At 45.4% G+C, this 20,628-nt stretch overlaps 1 protein-coding gene across 1 annotated transcript in view; it reads left to right on the forward strand.

Moving 5' to 3' along the window:
• The first annotated feature begins 546 nt into the window (after window positions 1–546).
• Window positions 547–20,628, forward strand: part of MAP1LC3B (microtubule associated protein 1 light chain 3 beta) — a 32,990-nt gene continuing 12,908 nt past the window's right edge. Inside the window, exon 1 of the mRNA XM_089654115.1 lies at window positions 547–699. Within this exon, the coding sequence (XP_089510241.1) occupies window positions 660–699 (40 nt within the window). The 5' untranslated portion in view covers window positions 547–659. The remainder of the gene's footprint in view (window positions 700–20,628) is intronic.

Genomic DNA, 20,628 nt, shown 5'->3' on the forward strand with positions numbered 1-20,628 from the left:
AATTGGTTTTCAGTACATTTACAAATTCATTTTTAAATTATGTCCCTGAACAGTATTTATACTTTTAAAGTGCACTTTCTAAAGAGTTTTGAACAGATAAAATACTTTTTTTTTTACTTTTTTCTGACCTCCGGAACGGATTCACTGTTTTTTTTTATAGGACACCGCGTTTCGGTTTACAAATTTTCCGCAATACGAAACGTTCCGGAGAACGCATTAAATTCGTAAACTGAGGTACGCCTGTACAACATATTAGTGTGATATAGTACACTACAACATTCCTATAATATAATACAATGTAACATAATATTAGTATAAGATAGTACAATATAATATAATACTGGTATAATATAGTATCAAAAAAACTGTAATCTAATATAGTACAGTATAAGAAAAACTATCATAAATCTGTCCCTGGTATGACCCCAGGCTCTGTCCTGCCCCTGTTGGGAGTTGTAGTTCTCATTTCCACCCCCACTATCTGTCTGGCTCAGGCAGCTCTGCGGGGAGAGTCACGTGTCTACCCGCCCCCTGCCACACGTAATATGGCGGCGGGGAGGCTCCGGGTGACGTAACTTTGACGTCACGGGCCCGTGTTTTGTTTTGCCTGGCTGGGGCGGGCGCCGCACATACAGACCGGAGAGCAGAGCGGAGGAAGGATGCCGTCCGAGAAGAGCTTCAAACAGAGGCGGACCCTGGGTGAGTGTGAGAGCCCCCTCCTCCGGGGAAAGGGTTAATGTCCCCTGTACGGGAGAGGGGAGGGAAGGGTTAATGCTCCCTGTAGAGGGGGGGGGGGGGGTGCTGTCTCTGTGGACCCCCTAAGTGCAGACACGGGGAATTACAGGGTTCAAGTTCAGGGCTCCCTGTGTACCCCGCCGTCCCCCCTGTGTACCCCCGCCGTCCCCCCTTTGTACCCTGCTGTCCCCAGACCTGGCAGAGGAGGACAGGGTTAATGTACATGGGGGGGGGCAGGCAATGTGCCGGGTGTCTTCTGGTTCTCTATATCTCCCTGAAAGGGTTAATCCTCTGTTTACAGAATACATGCCCCTCCCCCCCGGAGTGCTCGGCAGACACTGGGGATGAAGGGGTCACAGTGCAGGAAGTCTCTGGGGGGGGGGGGGTGTAACCTGTTACTTTGTATCATCCGATCCCCGACCTGCCTCTGATGGAAGGTAGATGTCACCCCTGTATGGAGAATACAATGTATCCATCCTCTGGAGAGGGGGGGGGGTAGGGGTTAATGCCCTTTTTTAGGGGACACATGGGAGGATTTATTGTTACTTTGTATCTCCTGATCACCTGCCAGCTGGAAGGGTTAATCCCCCCCCCCACCATAGAAAACAGTGGGATTCCTCTTTTGGTGGGCAGGATGGTGAAGAGTTAATGCCCTTGGTTGTTTCTTTGTCTATGGAGCCCCTGACTGTTGTTGAGGTTGTTTTCTGTATTACCACCCCCCTTCCCCCCCCCCCCATAGGACTATGCAGGGTCACCATTGCTGATTAACTTATTGCTACTTTGTATCTTATCTGTAACCCTTTGTAAGCCCAGAGAAGGTCAGGTGTGGTTGTAGAGGGGGATAAGGATAGAGGGTATCTGACCCCCCCCCCCCCCACATAGGACTATGCTGGGTCATCATTGCTGATTAATTTACTGCTACTTTGTATCTTATCTTTAACCCTTTAGGAGCCCTGAGAAGGTCAGGTGTGGCTGTAGAGGTGGAGGGGGGGGGGGATAAGGATAGAGGGTATCTGCCCCCCCCCCCCCGCCAGCTGCATTGTACTTTATATGTTTTCTCTGAGAGCTGCAGATCCAAGATGTAGAGCAAAGTGGGGGGAGGGGGTATCTGCAAGGGTTAACACGCGCCCAGCCTCGGAATTGACAGCAGAATGTTTAATTTCACTCTCTTTCTCTCAATCACTTTTGATCACCCACCTGGTGAAACGTGTAGACAACAGGTAGAGCTTTGCAAGGGTTAAATCCAAATTGGAATTATACTTTATCTTGACCCCTCTGATCATGGGGGGGGGGGGGGGGGGAGCTGGAATCAGCAGGATCTGGAAAGGGTTAATACCACCCTTATCCAAGAGATGAGTGAAGGAAAGAGTCAATGTCCCCTTATTTATACAGGAGAGGGGGAATGGAAGGGTTAATGTCCCCCTGTACAGGGGAGGGGGAGGGTTAATGCTCTCTTATACAGGAGGGGGGTTCATGGCCCCTTATCCAAGGGAGAGGAAAGGGTTAATGGCCTTCTTATACAGGAGAGGGTAAAGGTTAATATCCCCCTAAAAAGGGAAGGGTTAACCCCCCCCCCCATACATGAAGGCGATGTAAGTGCTAATGTCCCCCTATATGGGGGAAGGGTCAATGCTCCCCTATCCTATACAGTAGAGGGGGGGGGGGTGTAAGGGTAATGTCCCCCTCCCTATACAGGAGAGGGGGGAGGATAATGGTCAATGTCCCCCTATACAGGAGGGGGTAACTGTTAATGCTCCCCTATACAGTAAAGGGGGTTGGGTACTGCCCCCCTGTACAGAGAGGGGGGAGAGAGTAAGGGTTAACTTCCCCCTATACAGGAGAGGGGGAGGGAAGGGTACTGCCCACCTATTCAGCACAGGGGAAGGAAAGGGTTAATGCCACCCTTATCCAGGAGAAGAGTGAGGGAAGGGTTGATGGCTCTTTATTTGTACAGGAGAGGGGGGATGGAAGGGTTAATGTCCCCTTGTACAGGGGAGGGTTAATGCTGCCTTATACAGGAGGGGTGGGGGTTAATGTCCCCTTATCCAAGAGAGAGGGGAGGAAAGGGTTAATGGTCCTTTTATACATGAGAGGGGGGAGGGTAAAGGTTAATGATCCCCCTAAAAAGGAGAAGGAAGGGTCAATAACCCCCCCCATACAGGAGAGGGGGAAGGGTTAATGTCCCCCTATACAAGAGAGGGGGAAGATAATGGTTAATGTCCCCCCGTACAGGAGGAGGAAGGGTTAATGCCCCCCTATACAGGAGAGGTGTAAGTTCAGGGGTACATGGGGACAATGGAGGATTAATGCCCCCCATGTTTTTTTCTTTCTTCAGCATGAAGTTGAGACTCTGGAGTCCTTCCTGTGAAGGTGACATCTTGTAGCCGAGGAATATTAATTTGTCACGTTTGTATCTCTCCAGCAGAAAAGGGGATTGTAAGAGGGGCTCCTGAAAGGGTTAATGTCCCGGCTGATACAATGTAACACACTGTAGATATGGAAATACCAGGCTGGAGGTTCTCCATGTGATACATTGTAACCATTTAATGTCACTGCATCCCTTCTCTCCCCAGCACGGGGCTCTCAGGGTTAATGCCTCCTCTAGGGGCACATGATGGCAGCCATAGGGTGACAGCGGGGAAATGTCCCGGTGACCGGGTGAGGACATCTGGCGGTGGCGGAATATTGCAGCATTCTTCCGGTCTGGGGTGACGATGACCCCGCTGGATATCCTGGCAGAGAGCGGATGAAATCATCTTTTCGCAGGCACTGCGGATTGCTGCTAGTGGGGCGGGAGGGGTCCTGTGCTCCGCACACAATGCGCCAGGCCTAACGCAAAGTAACAGACATTATTCAGGTTAATTCCTGGTTTGCGTCATAATGGCGCCTCTTTGCGTCGTTTATTTTGAACGTAGAGCGCTGTAGTCTTCAGGGGGTTCTGGATATCCCCAAATGTAACAGATTTGCTTCCTGTCCATGCCATGGCAGAGCAATTCCTAGACAAATCAGTACAATTGTCTGTGTGGGCCGGCGCCCTCGGGGGGTTCCTGTCAAACGTTGCGTCTGCCATCTATACGCAAATACGCCTCAATAGGACCTGCGGCGTCCAAAGGAACGCAACGCGGCCCCTGACCTGCTATGTGTGCAATTCAGTTCAAGTCAATGAGATTTTGTCGTCCTGCGATTGACGGGCACTGCAAACGCAGAAAAGTGACACCCGTAAAGACGAGCCGTCGTCAGGTGTCTGTGCCCGCCCACTCTGCTGCAGGCGGAAACCTTTTCCAGTTGCTGGGAACTGATCTGTGCTTTTCAGTGCAGAGTTGCAGCAGAGATCTGATGTAAGTGAGGTTTATCCATGACGGAGACGCACGCCGCCGCGTGTCACTGTATGACGGAACTCGGCCTTTCTAGGTCATTCTGGGGGAAGCTGCAGGTGGATTTAGTCCTGGCTGGGCAATGCTCAGGGTGTACCTTCGTTGGTTGTCGGAGCTGCAGATCTGTGTAATCGGGGAGCGCAAAGTGCCGTAACCCAGGGCAACCGTATGACGTGCGTTTCTGGCCCTGAATAGGGTAACCATCACAAAAAATGAGATTTTGTTGCTGGATAATTGTCGGCGGTTGATTTTGGCAAAGTCTTCCTGCGCTGAGCATGATGCCAGCCCTTTAGATTGCCTCACACTAACTGTAAGGACCGTTCACATGTGGCAATGTGCGCTAAAATGTTCATGTGCGCTACCACGATGCATGGCAAAGTGCGCGCTCTGCGCACTGCGTTGTGTTGTCACTCATTATCAATGGCACCCATCACATTATACAATAGAGCCCAACGCACCATATCACGTATACCGTGTGCTGTGGCACACGTCATTGATCATGAAGCGGTCATTATTTATTTATTTCAGGTACTTATATAGCGCCATCAATTTCCGCAGCACTTTACATATATATTGTACATTCACATCAGTCCCTAACCCTCAAGGGGCGTACAATCTAAGGTCCCTAACTCACATTCATACATACACATACTAGGGACAATTTAGACAGGAGCCAATTCACCTATCAGCATGTCTTTGGAGTTTTGGAGGAAACCAGAGTAGCTGGAGGAAACCCATGCAGGCACAGGGAGAACATGCAAACTCCAGGCAGGTGGTGCTGTGATTGGGATTCGAACCAACAACCCGAGTACTGCCAGTTGGAAGTGCTAACCATTTAGCCACTGTGCTGCTCGTCATGTACATTTATACATCCTGATTGGTACATTGATGGCCCATTCATGATGATTGAGGTGTCTTCATGCTACTTTTGGTAATTCTCGCCATAACGCATGTGCATTAACACGCCGAAACCGAATGCTTAAAAGTGGTTGTAAACCTCAGACGTGAAATGTGAACAAAGCATATCCCTCTATAGTGTGTACTTGTCTCAGTCCAGAGTACTATGTGTCATTTCTGTCTGCTACCTCCTTCCTCTGCTAGCTGCATGAGCCGGTTTTCCTGACACCAAGAGAAGAATGGTGACGGGGGAGGGAACCTCCAACAGATTGACAGCCTCAGCTCTGTTCCTGTGTGCTCTGTGAAAGGGGGTGTGTCTCTTCCATCCAATCAGCTCTCAGAACTCTGCTCACCGAGACATCCCTCAGAGCTCTGCTAATGGAGACAGCTCTCTGCCCCCTTTTTTTTCTGACAGCTCAGACAAGCTTTATAAATTCAGCACTTTGAACGGGTGTAGAGAAGAGAAGAACGTAGATAAACAGCTACATGTGTAGGAGGATTTGTTTCATCTATCACCTTAGGCCAGTCACTTCACTGGGTATATGGAAGGGTTTACAAGCACTTTAAGAGTTAAAGGTCCTCACACCTAACACCATGTCTGCATAGTCCCCTCCCCCACACCGGGATCTGTACACAAAAGCACCCTGCTCTGGAAGACCCCCATACTGCAATCTACCATTTGGGTCTTTTTTTTTTTCTGTTATCTGGAAGGGCCCATTTACACCATAACGCACACACCTAAACATGGCCGCTTGTGTGAGTTGCCGCACTCATTCATATAAACGGGCCTTCAGTGCATGCGCTCTTTTGTAACGCAGAGCCTTCATTTGTACATTGTGGTGCCCTATAGCCCAGGTGCCCTTTTATTGGTTCTGCTCTATATGTGCATTGGGTGCTATTAATCCGAAGTTCAGACTTCTGCGGATTTCAGTGCATCTTCCAGTTTGCAGAAACGCACTTCAGTCCATTTAACATAACTTCCTATGGATCTAGTTCACATCTGTGCATTTTGAGGTGGAGTGTTTTATTTATTTTTTAAGGGCCAAGGGCTTTTTTCTCACAGCTTCACGTTTATGTAACCGCAAGTGTTGCGTTTTTGGTGTGTCTTGTTTTTTTTTTGCCAGTAGGAAAGTATTGACTTTAATGCCATTTTGGTGCCACTTTGGGTGGGTGTGACTTTGATGTCACTTTGGGTGGGTATGACCTTGATGTCACTTTGGGTGGGTGTGACTTTGATGCAACTTTGGATGGGTGTGACTTTGATGTCACTTTGGATGGGTGTGACTTTGATGCAACTTTGGATGGGTGTGACTTTGATGTCACTTTGGATGGGTGTGACTTTGATGTCACTTTGGATGGGTGTGACTTTGATGTCACTTTGGGTGGGTGTGACTTTGATGTCACTTTGGGTGGGTGTGACTTTGATGTCACTTTGGATGGGTGTGACTTTGATGTCACTTTGGGTGGGTGTGACTTTGATGTCACTTTGGGTGGGTATGACTTTGATGTCACTTTGGATGGGTGTGACTTTGTCACTTTGGATGGGTGTGACTTTGTCACTTTGGGTGGGTGTGACTTTGATGTCACTTTGGGTGGGTGTGACTTTGATGTCACTTTGGGTGGGTGTGACTTTGATGTCACTTTGGGTGGGTGTGACTTTGATGTCACTTTGGATGGGTGTGACTTTGATGTCACTTTGGGTGGGTGTGACTTTGATGTCTCTTTGGGTGGGTGTGACTTTGATGCAACTTTTGGGTGGGTGTGACTTTGATGCAACTTTTGGGTGGGGGTGACTTTGATGCATCTTTGGGTGGGTGTGACTTTGATGCAAATTTGGGTGGGTGTGACTGATGCAACTTTGGGTGGGTGTGACTGATGCATCTTTGGGTGGGTGTGACTGATGCAACTTTGGGTGGGTGTGACTGATGCATCTTTGGGTGGGTGTGACTGATGCATCTTTGGGTGGGTGTGACTGATGCATCTTTGGGTGGGTGTGACTGATGCATCTTTGGGTGGGTGTGACTGATGCATCTTTGGGTGGGTGTGACTTTGATGCATCTTTGGGTGGGTGTGACTTTGAAGCCACTTTGGGTGGGTATGACCTTTTATTTTTGCACAGAGGAAAGTATGACAGTTCTGTTCATGTAGTATGACTTTGATGCGACTTTACACTCTCTGGCACTCGGGTAGCATCAAAGTCGCATTCAAGTCACACCTATCCGGAGTTGCATCAAAGTCACATCAAAGTCACACCCATCTAAAGTCAATACTTTCCTATTGACAAAAAAAAACAAAACACAAAAAGCATCAAAAACAGTGTTAAAATGCTCTGCAAAAATGCATCAACACACAGAGGTGTGAATCGAGCCTAAAGGTATTTTTTGCAAAAAAAAATAAATACTCTCCTTTGAGTGTATTTGTTTGTTTTTTCTCTGGAGCCTGCAGAGTATTGCGATCAGTGGGTGAGCGGACACAATGCTCTGGCTTCAGTACAGACCTCCCAGTCGCAGGTCTGTACTGAAGTATGGCCCCTCAATCACAGGGCTGGCCATACTGTCAATGGACTACGAGTGCACTTTTGCTGCATTGATATCTAGGAGTCTGTTTTCCCCAGTGGCAGATGGGGCTTGTAGTCTCTCCATTCACAGATTCCTGTGAATGGATGGTATGGCTGTGTGGGCGGAGCCACACACAGCTGCTCCAGATTAAAAGCAATGGCATTAGCCTGCAGAAAGAAGGACCCTTGGATTCAGTAAGTGACCGTGGAGTGGGGGTCTGCAGGCTGTGACCATGTGTCCTATTATAACCTAAATATAAGTTTACCATAAACAGTCAGAAAGGTGGACTGATCATTACATATACCCTGTGAAGTGACTGTCCCCAGGTGATACACACAGAAAAATGAATTCTCCCACATAAGTTGTACCTGATTATCTTTAGCGGTCTTTCTCCTACATCCATTCAAAGTGCTGACTTTACACAGGATCTCTCTGCTCTGAAAAGTAGGGGGCAGGGAGCTGAAGTTACATCTGTGAGGAGAGCTCTGAGAGCTCATTGGAGGGAAGAGACACCCCCTCCCCCTTCACAGCACACAGAAAGAGCTGAGGCTGTCAATCAGACTGTGTCCTTCCCTGTCACCTTTTTTCTCTTGGTGTCAGGAAATCTTGTCAGAATTGATTTATACTGATGGCACAAGAGCAAGGCAGCGGACAGAAATGACACTTAGTGCTCTGGATTGAGGTAAGCACACACTATAGAGGGATATGCTTTGTTCATATTTCATGTCTGAGGTTTACAACCACTTTAGTAGTAAAGGTTAACCTTCTCAGAAAGCTCAGCGTGACGTATATCATGTTCCAAAATTCCAAATAGTAAAAATAATCTTACATGCCTTATTTTGGTGCTTTCAGTTACCATCTCATGACCACAAATGGTCAGGGTTTATGAAAATCGGTGCAGGCAGGTGGGCGGGCAGCTCAGGACCTGGTACATCGCAGCCAAAGTGGCTTTAGTTGCATGTGGCTCCAGTATCCATGTCAATTCCTAGTCATTTCAAGGGGGCAGTTCACACTAGGAATCGCATGAATGCATGCACTACTTTTGGAAAAGCACTGCATCTAGATCGCATTCTGTACCATGCAGTCTGGTGCAGGCAAGCGCACTGTGTTTGCGACCTGAATTTGGGGTGTCATTATCTTAATATTCACAGCTGCAGTGCGTTTTGAACACTGCTTTCCCAAACTGCATTCTGGTCCCCGACTGCCAGATCTGCCTCATATACTAAAGTTATACCTTTGGGGGGCTCTCTCTGATGGTACATCCTGGCTTTCAAACACCCTATTACCTGCGGATTGGGGGATGGGAGCCATGCAAGTGGGTAATGCTGAACCCTCCCTACTCCCCTGCCCTCAGAGATTTATTTATTTCAGGTACTTATATAGCGCCATCAATTTACTCAGCACTTTACATATATATTGTACATTCACATCAGTCCCTAACCCTCAAGGGGTGTACAATCTAAGGTCCCTAACTCACATTCATACATACACATACTAGGGACAATTTAGACAGGAGCCAATTCACCTACCAGCATGTCTTTGGAGTGTGGGAGGAAACCGGAGTACCCGGAGGAAACCCACACAGGCACAGGGAGAACATGCAAACTCCAGGCAGGTGGTGCCGTGGCTGGGATTCGAACCAGCGACCCTAGTACTGCCAGGCAGAAGTGCTAACCATTTAGCCACTGTGCTGCCCATTTGCCCATGTATCACTTAATGCGTCAAGTCGTCCACATTGTGGTACCTGTGTCAATCTATTCTTTATTGGTCCTCAAAGGGTATGTCAAGGGATTACTCAAATTTATCCCCAAACCTTCCTTTCCTTTTCCTCTTATCTTGTTCCTGTAGCAGCAAATGGCTTTTATTACTGTCTGTCACCTCATCACCAGGCCTGTAAAGTTCTTGCAGGGGCAGGTACTGGGAGCTCATTTCCACTTTACCCAGGTTTACCCCCAGAACTACATCTCCCAAGAGCCTTTCCTCTACTGGCAATGAATGGGCAGGCTGTTGAAAGTCAAAGCATTACCATTGTTTGTCTGGGAAAGAAATCCGTGTACGCGAGTGGAGAGGGCAGAGCGCTGTAGTCCTGCAGGTGGGGCTGACAACACTGTTTGAGATTTCAGTACAGCAGGGTCTCTGTGTTGTCAGTCCAAGCAGGAAGCAAGGAGCTCAATGGATGTCTTTGAGGCCGGGTTCACATATATGCGGTGCGGTATATCGCATGTAATTCACACAGGAACCGCACTGCATTCCTGTGCAAATCACATGCAATTTTTATGCGTTGTGACTGGAGCCGTACATTTTGTACGGCTCCAATCGCACCACATCTGCACCAAAAAGTTGCAAGACCCTTTTTTTGGTCCGCCCTAGAATCAGATCGCATGCGTATTCACACCTCTGCGATCTGATTCGCACTGCGTTTTGCGGACCGATTTCAGGGTGTTGTTAACATACACACCCGCAGCGGTTCGCATGAACGGGGTGCGAATCTGACGCGGTGCGGAATTCGCACAGAGAACGCTGCAAACTCTGCACCACATCAGTGTGAACCCGGGTTAAGCTTTTTAATATAACTTTGTGTTCTGACATCCCCTTCAATGCACGTCCACGCAAAGAAAAAAAAATGCACGTGATGCTTGTGGTTTTTTTTTTTTTTTTTGTGGTTTTTTTCAACTCGCTGCAGGTACTGATGTATAGTTTGATGTGTTGATGTTTATACAATAAAAAGAATCCCAGCAATCTTACCATTAATAAAAAAAATAATTACAGTCTAAAAATTTTTAAAAAATGTAAGTTTTTGTTGCAATTTAAGCAGGAAAAAAATGTTTCATGTCCTGTCCGAATATCTCTTGGATTTGCAGTCTAAAAGTTCATGGCAAAAAAAAAAAAAAAATGCTACAGCCTCGGTAAAAAGGGGGAAAATTTTCCAGATTGTTTCTTTTTTTTGTGTTTGACCCTTAAAAATCAAAATCCCACATTGAAATATTGAAATGATTGCAGACCTGAAGCATGTCATTGAAACGTGTGCGACACCATTCCTTAGTTTTTAGACAGACGTGTTGTTGTGCGTTGCGGGGCCCCAGCAGTCACATGACCAGCCAGGGCTCTGGTTACAGCTGTGTCTTGGAGAATGTATTTTGGTCTCGGTGCTCCTGGCTGCCTGCCCTGCGTTGTGTGGTGCCAGGAGGTCTTATGTCATGCCTCCTTCCTGGCCCTGCAGCACCCACCCTGAATTAAGTGATTGCACTCCTCGGAGTAAGAATGCAAGACCCCCCCCCCCCCCCCCGAGGGAAAATCTAGCATAAATCTGCATAAATTCTGCAGCTAGGACCCATCTCTGGCCAGCAGAGGGTTAAATTGTCATCTGTTGAGCTTGGCTGTGAAATGAAGTCATCTTGCAGTGTTTGGTGCAGCTCGAGTCTCTCTAAAGCCAGCGGCTGCAAAATACAGCGCAGGGGCCCAACCACTGCTGGAAATCCAAAAAAAAATGCTACACATAGAATCCTTTTTTTTTTTTTCTTTTTTTTTTTTTTTTTTTTCTTCCTGACTTACCTGTTTTTTCCCCATTTGATGTCTAATTGTTGAACTTTTTCCATGTTGCTTTTTTTTTTTTTTTTTTTTTTTAGCGGGGTTAAACCCAAAAACAAAAATGGAATATATTGCAGTTTACTAATGCTTAGTAGTAAACCCAAAACTGTCATTATATTGCAGCTTACTCATTTTGTTGTAGTTCTTTTGTACACATTTTGATCTTGCGACTTCCTCTTAAAGAATGTCAACCTAATATTTCATATTCCTGATGTGTGCCTGCTGTACCATGTACTTGTCTGAAAATTTTGCCTGTCTTCTTTGTATTGCTTCCTTTGTGTGAAATCCCTGGTGTTCCTGCCAGTCACCCTGCTTTCTTAATAAAAAACTGACTACACTAGGCTTCAGAGCACAGCGTGGTCAGTTTTCTAGCTGTGCTGGGAGCTCAGTTATCATGCTTATGTTGAGAGCCGTTCACTGGAAAGATCTGTGTGCTGTTGTTCATCCTCCCCAAACCCCCCCCTTCCCAGATATTATGCAGCTGAGAACAGAGGGTATGTGATCACTTCTAAAAGGCGGGGGAAATAGATGTTTGTAATTATTTTTTTTTTTAATGTATACACACATTTTGCCTTTCATTTCTACTTTAAACTGAATGGGTTGTTTTTACAAGGTGAGGGTTCACATATACTTTAACAGACCAAGCAGCCCAACATTTGAGGGTTGAAGCAAACCATTTATCACTGACAGGGGTGCTTGCAATGATCAGCTTTTATTCATTTATTGACAAACAAATATCCGTGTGTAAATAAATAAAGAAAAAATACCTAGATCAAGGGTTGAGCTAGGTCAGTGCCAGGGTTAGTGTTAGGGTCAAGTCGGGGTCAGAGGTCATGGTCGGTATATTTTGGGCAGGATTTAACCTCCTCGGCAGTATGATTCTTTCTGATTTTTTGTGCTGAAAGCGGTACATTTTTTTTCATGGAAATATGTAGTTTTTTATTGTAGGCTGTAATTTTTAGGAATAACTCACTGAAATCTGTCCGAACAAGAGTCTAGTAAACATCCCGGGGATGATAAAACTTGAAACCCGAAATCATAAATTATAATTTAATAAATAATCATAAAAAATAATATAATAATAATTTTAATTCAATAATATAATCAAACCAAAAACACTGAAATTTGAAATATAGAGGCAAATTCGCACAGAGCTGAGCAAAGTCGCAGAATCGTTTTCACTGTCTGATGAGGAATTTCCCCCACGAATTATTATCACTCAATTCTGCAAGTGGTTCTGATTTACTATCGCTGTTCTCTAGCCGGTCTAAAACCGCTTTTGACGTAAAGGGATGCTTTTTGGACGCCATGGACTTTAATCAGTTTTCAGGCAGAAAAAACAGTCAAAATGCAGGCAGGGCGCCGGACAAAGCACTCGGGACAAAATGTATGTGAAATGCATTGAAACAGCAATGTTTTACTATGTAATAATCATTTTTAAAAAAATGACATTTTTAAAAAATTTCAAATTTGCCGCCGGTTCCGGCGCCCGTACGTCCCGACGTCACAGGGACCGGAACACGGAAGCCGGATGCCGGCATCGGTCGGAGGAGATGGCCGGGGACGCTGCAGGGGACGCATCGTGGGAGCGAAGGACAAGGTAAGTGCTGCAGGGACCCCCTGAGCAACGCCGCATGGTAAGCCCGAGTGTAGCTCGGGGTTACTGCTCTTGGTACTCAAATTTTACCCCGAGCTACACTCGGGAATACCGATAAGGAGGTTAAAAAAAAAAAAAATTTTTTTTAAATTTGTATCGCTGTCCGTTAGTGTCAGTGTGTTTTAGGTAGGATAAAAAAAAAAATGCGCACTATTGTTTCTGGGCTGTAGTATGGGTACAAACAACAAATGACATACACATATGTGGTACGGCTGCGATCGTCAGGAGCAGAATTTATTTTGAGTTGTTCTTTGGTGGTGGGTTAGTAGTAACCATAAATATACAGCTACATTTTTAAAAAAATGGAGGAGGAGCTATCCTTTACAATTTACCACCAAATGAAAGCCCAATTTGTCCTGAAAAAACAAGGTATAATCTACATGGATGCACAAAGTAATTGTGATGATATGTAAAGTTTTACGAACACGTGCCAAAGTTGCAAAATTGTGCTTGGGCATTAACATTTGTTTTACCCTTAGGCACGAAGGGGTTGGTGATCCCAAAACTTGAAATTTAATTTTTTTTTATTAAGCTAAGAAAACACTATATAGAACACTATCTTTTGGATTTTTTTTTTTTTTCAAGAACGAACCTCGCAACATATTTCAAGTTTCAGTTTGATCCATCTGTAGTAGCGTTGCTGGTGTGATGTGTTGATGTTTTGTTATCATTCAGGCACACAAGCGACCTTTCCTCTCCGGTTCAGCGGGCAGTGTGTAGTTGGCAGTGTGCTTGTTTGGAGAAAATAATGTGTTTCCTGCAGAAGACAAAGGACAAGTGTTCAGGAGCTGTCCAACAATTAGGCCTCTGCAAGGCTTATCGCTCTGGAACATGATCCTCGCTGATTGTTCTGGCTAACAGTATAATGGCAGGGTATGGTAATGGGATAGGACAGGGAGACCTAGAGCCTGCTGCTATGTAAGGGACAGTGGAAGGTATATTCTGTTCTGCTCCCCTTTTTTTTTTTTCTTTTTTTTTTAAATCGCCAGACATAAAGCATGTGAATTTTGTAAACTGTTTCAACCTTGTGTTCACAATTGCAGCTTACTGCCAGTAATAAAATTGAAAAAGTTTACCAAAATTTCCCATTTTTTTACCCAATTTTTTCAATGAAATGTCTTCTTTAGAGCAGCCTTTCTCAACCGGGGTGCCATCTGCATTTGCCAGGGGCAGTGGTGCAGTGCGGGTTGGTGGCACCTGCGGCAAGGCAGGTATTGCACCCTTTAACACAGGGTTTTTCAACCAAGGGCCAGATGGGTAGACATTGACAACAATGATCCTATTATCTATCTGGGGGGGGGATTTATCAACTGGGTTATATCAAGGGTTCCTCCATATTAAAAAGGTTGAGAGAGGCTGCTCTAAACTGTAGATCATTGGTATACGTTAGTTACCCCCAAATCCTCTTCCCCTTCCAGCACAAATCCCCGTCCCAAGTACAAAATCACCACACACAAATCTCCACCCTCCAAAATCGTCCCCCCAGCACAGATCCTCTTACCAACCTCCATTACCCCCCTCCATCACTCCTTCCATCGTAAATTGACCCCCAGTGCATGTTACACATCTGAGCTGGGTTGAATTTGTGGAGCCAAGTGGTGGAACTTATTCAGCACGGGACGCAGCCCAGATCCATAGGATACCAGGATTTTGTTGAAATCACAGGATGATCCTGCAGAATCCTGGACAGTTGAAAGGTATAGTTTTTTTTTTGCCCAGGGCAGTGCCCCCACCCACACTACACCACTGGTCAGGGGTACCACCAGTTGATGCCCTTAATGGTTTAACACATATATGGGGCATAACCAGGGGCGGACTGAAACTCATGGGGCCCCTGGGCAATAGAGGATCATGGGACCCCTGTGTCCTTGCCCAAACTCAAAAAAGCCCATGAAAAAGGTACCAGGGGCATCTCATGGGGCCCCCTACTGACTCCGGGCCCTCAGGCAGTGCCCGAGTTTCCAAATGGTCAGTCCGCCCCGGGACATGACTGGAGTGGCTTTCTTCCATGGTGCTCTGCATATGTTTGTGCTACAAGTGCACTCGATGGTGTTCCCCCCCCCCCCCAACATGGAGACCTAGTTGTCACCAAGAACTCCTGGTCTCAGAGTAACAATTGTGAATCTGTAAGATCGCCTCCTGATCATGTGATCGTTGTGATACCCAGTCATAGTGATCACTAATGTTAGAACCCACTTCTGTACTGTTTCTTCTCTGGGAGTAGAAAAAGATACATTGTAACTCACTACATAGTTACAAAAACAAATCATTTTAGTTCAACCAGTAGAAAAGAAATATCAATAAATGGAAAATCTCCATATACACAACTCTATACCCACAGGTGAGAATCTTCTGCACTAGAAGAGAAGTCTGTGTAAATTAAAAAAAAAAAAAAAAAAAGTCATTTATTGTCCGTATATTTAGGTTGGATAAAAATAAATCAGAATGCACACTATTGTTTCTTTACCGTGCTATGGTAAAATTCACAAATAGCACACACATATGTGGTATCCTCGTACAGGTCAGGAGTAGGAAAATTTACTTTTGGTGGTAGATCATGGTAATAGCATAAACTGACAAACATCCAAAAATTATTGTTTTTTTATTATTTTGCTCCAGTTTTCCTTTTGATAAAAAAAACCCACAAAAAACCATTAACATTTACCTCCAAATAAAAGGCTTAGTTTTGCTCAGTAAAACAATGTATAACCTACCCAGGGTGCCTCAAGATTTTGCAAACTTTCAAAAGGACGCCATGACTGATACAAGGTTGAGAAATGCTGTAATAGAGAACAGGGCAAATGATAGAAGAAATGTATAAAATATCCACACCATAGGATTTGTACAGCTCATTCCAGTCATTATGATAAGGATGTTCCAAAATTTTTTCACTCCTTTCATCCAATGAAAGGATTGGCTCCTATTTCACCAAAACGCACCTTGAAGTAAAAAAAAAAATAATATCTAGTGAATTACCTTAATAATAATAATAATCACCCCGTGCAACCAAAATACACTTCAAAAAACTTCAGATGAAGTCTGGAAGTGACGAAACGCGTTAGAGGAGTGACGTCACGACGCACGTACGTAGACCGGAAGTGTTTCCGTGGCCATTTTGTTGGTTTTCAACACATGGTTTTCTATGGTGTTTGATAGAAAAGCTTGGAACCATGTCTGGAGCTGATATTTCTAAATTTCAATGTAAGTGATGAATAAAAAGTTATCCCTATGCTTTGAATACTAGTCCTGGGACCCTTCTTATCTCTCTGAGGACCTTGGAAAAAACTTCTTTGAAGAGAATGTGGAGAAATATTTTTCCATAGTATTGTTTGAGCATTTCAATACTCATAGAGGGTAATAGTATTTAGTACTACTGTGTGTTGGTTGATGGTAGACACTGAATTGCAGTGACCACAGAGTGCTCATAGTTCGATTTGTGTGATTATATGCACTATAAGAAAATAATTTGGATTTGAATTTTTTTTTTTTTTTTTTTGCACAAAAGGTTTTTTGAAGTGTATTTTGGTTGCATGGGGTGATTATTGTTATTATTATTAAGGTAATGCACTAGATATTATTATATTTTTTTACTTCGAGGTGCGTTTTGGATGAAATAGGAGCCAATCCTTTCATTGGATGAAAAGAGTGGAACAATTTTGGGATATTTGTGGACACTATTTTGGACTTTCTTTCTGGACACTTTTTTGATCAGTGGGACTTTATTGTATATTATATGTTTAAAATTAATGTATTTTATTTATTTTTGTAATTCACAAAAAGGTTTTATATATATATTATTGCACTTTCTAGGGAGAAAGTATTGACTTTTTGAGGGTTTAAAAAGGAGAAGGGTATACATTGACTGATAAGGATGTTGTTGTGGAATCTCTGGAATCTTTGGAGAATCCCTCCTGTGTATGAATGTCACATTTGTTTCCCAACTACTACTATTTTTTTTTAGATGCCTTCAGATTCTTCTTCAGAAATGCTAGAAAATATTGAAGTGCTAGGAAAGAGTTTGAAAAAGTTACTAAATAATGAAAGAACGTGGAAATAAAACCAAGTTGACTCCAGTAATGTTGGTCATGCACTATTCAAATTCACTCAGTGGGTGGCGCTGTTGAAGCCACCCCCAGCCAACATCCTACAATTAACCTGTTTCTATCGGGCAGCACAGTGGCTAAATGGTTAGCACTTCCGCCTGGCAGTACTAGGGTCCTTGGTTCGAATCCCAACCACAGCACCACCTGCCTGGAGTTTGCATTACTAAATAATGAAAGAACGTGGAAATAAAACCAAGTTGACTCCAGTAATGTTGGTCATGCACTATTCAAATTCACTCAGTGGGTGCGTGGGTTTCCTCCGGGTACTCCAGTTTCCTCCCACACTCTAAAGACATGCTGGTAGGTGGCTCCTGTCTAAATTGTCCCTAGTATGTGTATGTAGGAATGTGAGTTAGGGACCTTAGATTGTACGCCCCTTGAGGGTTAGGGACTGATGTGAATGTACAATATATATGTAAAGTGCTGTGTAAATTGACGGCACTATATAAGTACCTGAAATAATAATAATAGTATTGGCTGTACGCATATGTGCAGTTGGCGAGCTTTCATGCTGAGCTGCAGCACTTATGCGCCCATGGGGGGGGGGGGGACTTCTTTTCTGTGCTGAGGGCGCCAACTAAATGGTCACAGGCATCTCCCAGTGCATTTTAACACGTGCTAAAACACATCAAAATATGCACCAGTGCATGTAAGAATGTACATAAAATGAATGGAAATATACATCCATTTTTCATGCATTTTACTGCAACAGAGTGAAATCCGCCTTCATGCCATTCTGAAGAATTATTTATCCCTCCAATCTTCGCTGATACGGCATGCTGGGATCTGTAGTGAGCCATGAATTTGGCCTTTTTTTGAAAACTTTTTTTTTTAACATAAAAAAAAAAGGAAATAAGCATCCTCGCCCTGGTGTGTTATCCTAGTGAATGTAGCCTTTTGTCTGCAGGATGCCTGATCTGGTTCTTCCCATAGAGGAGCTTTCTGTGCGTTCCTCATTAATGATACATTGCGCCTGTTCTCGGGTTCCTGGATAGGCAGATGGTGGACAAGGCCAGTCTTTTACACACATTTACTGTGCATTTCACTTTTCCGTCACCATTCTACAACCGCCGTCAGCAGCATCGCTTGGCGAGGACACACTCTGTTTATCCGAACCTCAACAACTACTGCCATGCATTGACACCTAAAGTGAACCTGTCCTACAGTTAAAGGGAATCTCTATTCTTTGTAATCCTTTTCAGATATATGACTGCAGACTGCTTTATTTATGATCTTATGGTAATGGTTTACATATCAGAAGATTATGAAAGATGCATAAGCACCAATGTATATCCGCCATATTTGTTCATTACATATGCGGAATCGGCTTCCTGCTAAGCAGTACTGCACAGTGACTGCACATTTCTGCTGCTAAGTGACACTCTTAGTCTGATGGACAGAAAACAATGTGATTTTAGATCACCAGTTATTGGTCGGGGGGTCTCTACAAATGAAAACTAACAGTAGAAACTATAGATAACGGAAATATGGTACAGCAAGCATGTGAAAGTCGCAATAAAATGTGCATGAACTGAAATGGACTCTACTCCATTGCTTGACTATTAGGACGATGTGGCTGTAGAAGGGTGTTCAAAGCAGCAGTGGTTTTATGGGCCTCCCTTGATTGGGCGCCAGCTGGAATAGGAGTGGACAGCGCCGAGATCCAGCAACGATTACCTTCTGCAGACAGGCAGAGTCTTAATTGCTGTAGAACCGTATTTCTCGTGTGCCGTTACTTAATACTATTCATAGCAGAACACTTTTCATCTTCCTGCGGGTTCCTATGACTCCCCAGAGCTCTTGTGACATCATCCATAGAACCATTAGAGGAAGGAACATCCTCAATTAGTGGAAGAGCAGTGATCAGCTGCCGGGTGTAACCAGAAACTGCGTCTCCTCCCCGAAATAATCCATGCTGGGGGGGGGGCGTCTTTATTGCTGCACCGGTCTGCCAATGGAATGCGTTCCCTCTGTACTGGTCCTCAATGGAAGCCAAAGGGCCATTTTGCAAAAATGGGTGCAGCCATTGTTCTTATAAGTGCATCTTCCTTTCCGGTCTGCAGACACGTGAAAATGCCTGCAGTGGAGTGATTGACTTTATCTAGAAAGGCCGGCCTGGCTTGAGATGATTGCCCGGGCTGCTTCTTTTCCTTCTGGCCACTATGGTTCTGTCACATGAACTGCTTTCTCTTTTAGAGTCGCAAGACCCACTTCTTCTCGGTGCCTTCTCTGAGTACAGAACAAGCAGTGTATCTCCTTTATCAGTGGAGGTCACCTTTTAAAATTTATAGAGGGCCTCAAATGTGGTTCCCAACACTTCAAGAGGGCCAAACAATAGCACAGCCTTTACTAAATGGTGGGCTGCTGTCCGACTCCAGACCCTTCTAACAGTCCAGTCCGGACCATCACCCTGATGGGGACACCTGATATGAGGGCACAGATGGTGGGGGAACCTCATGTATGGTGATTGGTGACACCTGATGTTTGGGGGCACTCTGATGGGGACACCCGTTATAAGGGGGTTTGCTGATGGGGACCAGCTGATATAAGGTGGTTCTATTTTGTTTTTACTTCAAAAGAGAGATTCTGACCTTGGCTGGAAGACCATTTTAGTGACCAGAACTCCTTTTTCATTTTAATTCATTACCCCTGCAATAGCTTGTTTTTGTGCATTGAAGTTTGAGGCGTTAAGTTAGGTAGCTAATTCAAAATGAATGGCCTGTAACGTCAGCAGATGCAGTAATAACCCGTAGTGATAACCTCGGTGTTGGCGCGCTCAGTGATAACCCCCAGTGTTGGTGTCAGCAGGCAAAGTACTAACCCCCGGCATTGGTGCCAGCGGGCACAGTAATAACTCCCGGCGTTGGTGCCAGCAGGCACAGAAATAACCCCCAGCATTGGTGTTGATGGATGTAATAACGACCCCCAGCATTGGTGTTGGGGGGCGCAGTAATAAACCCCAGTGTTGGGGTCAGCGGGCACAGTAATAACCCCCAGCATTGGTGTCGATGGATGTAATAACGACCCCCAGCATTGGTGTTGGGGGGCGCAGTAATAAACCCCAGTGTTGGGGTCAGCGGGCACAGTAATAACCCCCAGCGTTGGTGTCAATGGATGTAATAACGACCCCCAGTGTTGGTGTTGGGGGGGCGCAGTAATAACTCCCAGTGTTGGTGTCAGTGGGCACAGTAATAACCCTCAGCATTGTTGTCTGTAGGCTCAGTTATAACCCCCAGCATTGATCTCGATGGATGTAATAATGACCCCCAGCGTTGGTGTTGGGGGGCGCAGTAATAACTCCCAGTGTTGGTGTCAGCGGGCACAGTAATAACCCCCAGCATTGTTGTCTGTGGGCTCAGTTATAACCCCCAGCGTTGGTGTCGATGGATGTAATAATGACCCCCAGCGTTGGTGTCGGAGGGGCGCAGTAAGAACCCCCAGCGTTGGTGTCGGAGGGGCGCAGCAATAACCCCCAACGTTGGTGTCGGAGGGGCGCAGCAATAACCCCCAGCGTTGGTGTCGGAGGGGCGCAGCAAAAACCCCCAGGGTTGGTGTCGGAGGGGCGCAGCAATAACCCCCAGCGTTGGTGTCGGAGGGGCGCAGCAATAACCCCCAGCGTTGGTGTCGGAGGGGCGCAGTAAGAACCCCCAGCGTTGGTGTCGGAGGGGCGCAGCAATAACCCCCAACGTTGGTGTCGGAGGGGCGCAGCAATAACC

The sequence above is a fragment of the Staurois parvus genome, unplaced genomic scaffold (genome assembly GCF_062004578.1).
Source record: "Staurois parvus isolate SC_StPar_1 unplaced genomic scaffold, SC_StPar_1.0 ptg000745l, whole genome shotgun sequence".
NCBI lineage: Eukaryota > Metazoa > Chordata > Amphibia > Anura > Ranidae > Staurois > Staurois parvus.